Source organism: Eschrichtius robustus, chromosome 3 (genome assembly GCF_028021215.1).
Source record: "Eschrichtius robustus isolate mEscRob2 chromosome 3, mEscRob2.pri, whole genome shotgun sequence".
Taxonomy (NCBI): Eukaryota; Metazoa; Chordata; class Mammalia; order Artiodactyla; family Eschrichtiidae; genus Eschrichtius; species Eschrichtius robustus.
In genome coordinates this window covers 26,091,370-26,097,369 of record NC_090826.1, presented here as the reverse complement: position 1 = coordinate 26,097,369, position 6,000 = coordinate 26,091,370, and the positions used below count along the sequence as shown (strand labels likewise).

At 33.6% G+C, this 6,000-nt stretch overlaps 1 protein-coding gene across 2 annotated transcripts in view; it reads right to left on the bottom strand.

The window, feature by feature from the left end:
• Positions 1 to 2,378: 2,378 nt before the first annotated feature.
• The window catches only part of ZBTB8A (zinc finger and BTB domain containing 8A), a 55,403-nt gene continuing 51,781 nt past the window's right edge, over positions 2,379 to 6,000 (bottom strand). For both annotated transcript variants that reach the window (XM_068539413.1, XM_068539412.1), the window contains one exon: positions 2,379 to 3,868. In XM_068539413.1, coding sequence (XP_068395514.1) covers positions 3,536 to 3,868 — 333 coding nt within the window. In that variant the 3' untranslated portion in view covers positions 2,379 to 3,535. The remainder of the gene's footprint in view (positions 3,869 to 6,000) is intronic.

The window sequence follows — 6,000 nt, the reverse complement described above, 5'->3', positions numbered from 1 at the left end:
TGTTATTTGCATAAACTCATAAAATAGAGTAACACACAACACACCTCAGTGATTTAAGCTGATATTCTAGGATTCAGAAAATCTGATCATTCTAATTCCTATTTTTGCCACTGTTTCACTGGGTTGTCTTAGGCAGGTTGCTTTACTGTTCTGTGCCTCAATTTCCTTACCTTTCATGTGATAAATGTCCTATTTCATAGATATGTAAAGAATAACATAAAAATTATTAAATACTTTGCAAATATAAAATGCTATATAAATGATAAATAGTAATACTGATCCACTCTAATATAAAATAACTTAGAATTTTCCATTTATAATCTAAAGTTTGGTCCTCCAGTACCTACTGTTATCACCCTTCCCAGTTAAACACATCTTATGCTGTACTGTTTTTAGTGATTTTTCCATAGTATTAATTTTAGGACTCCAAACATATATAACCAATATGAGTGGAAATTTCAATATATCTTAGCATGACTCAGCAAAATAACTTTTAACGAATTGAGTTCTGAGCTCATAAGTAACTGAAACACTGAACTTTTCATCCATTAAGCAGTAACTTGGCCACATAAAAGCCGTAACTGTGTTTGATTTCATCACTCAGACATACAATATTGAAAAATTTGTTCTTAAAAAGGTCTTATGATATATGATAACTATAGAAGGAGCCTTGTAAAGATGTGATTTGCTGCTCTATGGTTACCAGCTTGTAAGTGCAAGGAGTAACAGGAGTAATGAAGTGAGACTGTAATGCTCAAAGGGAATTCAAAAAGTGATCCAGCCCAAGGTTTTCAGTGCTGGACTCCTGAGCTCTGCGGAGTGTCTGGGGAAAGGTTTGTAGGGAGCTTAAACCAGAGCAGCTCTGTCCTTTAGAGTTTCCTTAAATGTTGAACTTCTCTATGAAACAATTCATTTGAAGAAGGGGTTTCTTGGGTAAAAAAAAATCTTTTAAACCACTGGCCTAGTCAATTTTGCTTCCTCCAGACAGTAGGCACGACTCAGTGGTGCTTTATTTTGCAAAACTTCATCCTATCAACCGGATCTTGAGGACCATAGACTTAGAAGGGTGTTCAGAAGCTGATAAAACAGCATTCTTGTAAGAGCAAACTTTGGTCTAACCAACTTCCATTATTTTCCTAACGTTAAAAAAAAAAAAAAATCTTGGCATAAATAAAGCTTATATTAACAGATTATACCCCTATGTAATATTTTCCCACATTTAAGAGCCAAAGAATTCAGTTTTCTTAGAAACCATTAATAGACAGTTTCACTCTAGAAAAGAATTGGTCTCTAAAGTCTTAGATAAATATGATATGATACTGGAGTTATTATTTACAACTTACAAACATGTCACGAATGTTCTTTTATGATACTAAAATGATAGAACAGATGCACTGTCTAGTTTGGTGAATTTGATAGCTGTTTTTTGGGGATTGCTTGATGCTTGTTATAAACAATTATGAGAAAGCATTATTTCTGATAAGGCTCTACAAGTGCTGGTGGCACTGTGTTCAGTGGACCTTGCTGACAATCATGCTGATGTTTGCATGCAGAATATAGTAGCATCAAAGAACATTTAGATCATAGACTAAAGTGCGTTAGAGTATACACATGCAAGCACAACTTCATTTCTATAAATAAAGCTCAAGTCAGTCATTTTTCCTATTGGTTCCAATGATTAAAAATCAGATTACAATTTTGAAAGATGTTATCATCCTCTGGTGAGACTGAAGAATGACAAGTGTTCCCTCCCTCATTTGGAACAATGTAATTGTTAAGACTCCTGACTCAGGAATGGTCATGTTGGGAGACAATGAACTCAATGCACACTATCCGGTCTTGAAGCAATTGGAAATTTACCATCAGGGGAATCTTGAAAAAAATCTCAGAATTAGGTACCATAAAACAAAGTGGTTATTCATCTATTTATAAAAAAAACTTACAGAAATTAACTATTTTGGCCCACAAATTGGTATTAAGGACAATCATTAATTAAAGAATAAGAGAAAATAACATAAAAAGTATCTTGAGGTATGTCATGGCAGTTAAAAATACAGTATAATACACGGAGCCTCTATCAAAATTAAATTAAAACAAGCTTAATTGGGATAACTTGCCAAGACCTTTATGAACAGTTCTTTACTTCTAGTATTTAGATTTTATCTTTACAACTAAAATAATGCATCTCCAATTTGACTGTAATTTTGGAATGTTTCATAATTCATATAGGGGAGGAGTTAAAACTTAATTTTGTATCCTAGTAGAAAAGTTTGTTTTGAAGAATTATATATAAACTGCTTAAAGAACTTAGGAGAATAATGTGTTCAAGTAGTTTTATATATAAAATTTATATATAAATAACATAAAAACATGTCAATAGGTACTATAGGGACATTACTTAGCACTACTAGTTCAAGATATTATATGTTGTTGAAGATGATTAAATTCCTCTTCTTTCATACTTTCTAATTCTCATAGGCTTCTTTTTATAATTATTGCAGATTGGTGAGGTTTGACTTCACTTCTTCACCATTTCAGGGGACTATCCAGGGAGAGACAGTTGAAAGAGGACTGTTTAAAATCAAAACCTGTCTAGTCACCAGTCCCACGACTTAAACTTTCTGACCTTAATTTCCTCATTTGTAAATCAGAGACAATACTATTTACCTTGCTGATTAGGTGAGGAGATGTGTGAAAGAGCACTTTATAAGTAATATAGCAGTATATAAATGGAGGAAATTAATCTTAAGAACTGGCAAGAACCTCCAGTTTTCTTTTTTTCTCTAGAGAGGAAGAGAGCTATATAGACAGATCCTCAAAAAACTACCTTGACAGTATTAGTTTCCTGCTTTAAGAAAATGATGTCTATATATAATCTCTGGTCAGCTTCTATTTTAGAGTTTGTTCTTTTTAAACACTGACTACATAAGAGTAATTTTTAACTTAATGACAAAAGTTTCAAATATGAACGATTTCAAACAGTTTAGGTTTGTTTTCTGCCGTAATTCTAAAACATTTAGGATATTGGAATAATGATAGGTCATTTTCAGTCTGAAGGTAATAGACTAATTAGTTTAGTCAGCTAGGGTGCCAGACCCTTAAATGTGCTCTTACCTCGTTCCCTGTGAAAATTCAATAGTGGTAGTTTATATGTTTTTGAAACACCTTGAAATTATCTTATATACAGTTTGGTTGTGGTGAATTTATTTAAAATATTTTCTTTGAAAAAAGTTCACTAAGTAGATCTTCCAATATTAAAAAAAAAGGTATCTCTGTAATAAAAGTAAGAAGATTAATTGTTCATCCATCATGCCAACTCAAGCTAGGTCTTTCTTTCCAGTGCAGCAACAGATTTTAGGGCAACAAAGTTCAGAATGGATACAATGGCCTGTTCAGAAAGCATGCAAGTGATATCAGGTCATTACTTTCAAGTCAGTCTGATAATTTGTTAACCAGACTCTGACCATGGAAAGAGAGAGTTATGGGAAGTCAATGTAAGTTGCAGACATGCCAGATCTGTTGGTTCACATCCCAGCTACCTGATGTTGGGCTTTATTTCCTTTTCTTCTTCTTCTTCACTATCATCAACCTGTTGTATGACCAGATCAGCAGACCCATCCTCTACAATCTCCACGTATGATCTATTCTCATCTTCACCCAAGTGCCACCTGGAATCCTTATCTCCATCTGATGGGGACATAAGATGCTGTTCAGCTTCCAAATCAATGGGGAGGCTGTCTATGCCAACTTCAGCAAGACACTCATTACAGAGTCTGTAGCGCCTGGTTCCTTCCTGTACCACTTGACCTGTGAGATCAGTCACATGGCGTTTGCATTTTCTGCAGATGAGTTTGCATGCCTGGTGAATCTGTGTAGAGATTTAAATAGTGATAAAAAAAGATTTTTCAAAAGCAGAACAGTTTGATATTCTAAGTACCAATTCATAAATTTAAAATGTTCAAAGCCAAGCATTAGTATTAAATTAACATCTAGTCATTAGAAAAAACTCACAGGTTTTGGTGATAAATTAATGTCACAGAAATATTAAATACCAGCTTTCTCTAAATAATGTCTATTATGTTTTTATGATTAATATTACATACTTAATAATTTCACATATCCCTTAATCCAATAATATTTTTATATCTGAGGTAACAAGGGACACATTCCCAGAATAATACAAAATAATTGCAAACACTTAATATCTGCCATATACTATTCTAAGGACTTTACATATTTTAATTCAGGGGAAAAAACTCATTTCATTTGAATACTAATATTTTGTTATTTCGCTAGAGAAAGAAAAAATATTGTCCCAAATTTAAATTTATCAAAAAATATTTTTCAATATAAGGATTATTGCCACTTTTATTTATTTATTTATTTTTTTAAACATCTTTATTGAAGTATAATTGCTTTACAATGGTGTGTTAGTTTCTGCTTTATAACAAAGTGAATCAGTTATACATATACATATGTTCCCATATCTCTTCCCTCTTGCATCTCCCTCCCTCCCACCCTCCCCATCCCACCCCTCTAGGTGGTCACAAAGCACCAAGCTTATCTCCCTGTGCTATGCGGCTGCTTCCCACTAGCTATCTATTTTACATTTGGTAGTGTATATATGTCCATGACACTCTCTCACCCTGTCACATCTCACCCCTCCCCCTCTGCCACTTTTATTAATGAAAGATCTAGTAGAAAGAAGACTGGACTAGGAATTGGAAAGCTTGGGTTCTAGTCCTGCTTTTGTCATTTACTAATCTTGTCATTTACTAACCATGTTATCTTGAAGCAAGTAACTTAAAACATTATAAACCTGCTTCCAGGGTGACTGTCAAAATATTTAACAACTGGTAAGGTATGGGCACCACCCAAACAGAATAGAAGCCTGACTATCAGAATGGACACTGGTTATAAACAACCACTATGGTGGTTCTGCTACGTATCAGTCTATTATTATTCCTAACTGCTCCGTTATTACTAATAGGGATACAACTCAGGTTGTATGGACCAAATGAGTTAATATGTGTGAAATGCTTTGGGAAGAAGTTGTAATTGATGAATAATTGTATATTATAGTTAGTAACTTTGCTCAATAGCTGTCAGAGCGATAGATTATAGATTCTAATCTAAAAATTATTACATATAATTAACTACATATGCTGAATTAATGTTTATGGCATATTCATTTAGATAATGTCAGAATGGTATGAAAGTGGGCCACCAAACACAAATAGTCAAAAAACCCAAGAAAACTAAAGCAGTCTGGTAAAATATCTAAGAAAATGTATGGGACTACCACTCAGTACAGTTATTATCTTCTGCTTAACCACTGACATATTAATCAGTAAATGTTGAAAGTACATAATGTGAGTGTACCTTTATTTCTCCTGAGATAGAATCAGTATTATGGTTATCATATGTGGCATTGTTTTCATTACAAAGTTCTGACACAGATTCATGTTCATCCCCCTCCAAATCCAATACAATTATGAAGACAAAGAAATTAAGTGAAACTCTGTAATGTTAAAACTGAAAATATCATCATGAACCCCTTATTTTAAAAATATATACCTTCTAGCTCAGAAACAATCTAAAAAGGATGCCCTAATGACAATGAGCACCCTGGGTGTCCAAATTTTGGTTTCTAATTTCATTCCCCACTAAGAGGTACCAAAGCTCCTTTGAGAAATGGCTGATTCCAGTTTTGTGGCAGGGGAAGTACAAGATGAGCCTAGGGCTCTTTTGGAGCCAGAGAACAAGGACACTGAAAATTTAATGGAGTTGTGACAAAAGGACACAAGAGCCAGCTTCAAGGGTCCCCACTGCAAAAATTTGAAATTTTGAGTATCAAAAAAATAATTGTTATGGCTCCAAACACAATGAACCAATGAAAATTCATGAGAACATATGCTATTTAAAAAAACAAAGCCAGAAAAAACTCATATACCATTTGAGGCTACTATTAAATCACTCTTTACTTTGAAAATTGGTAGT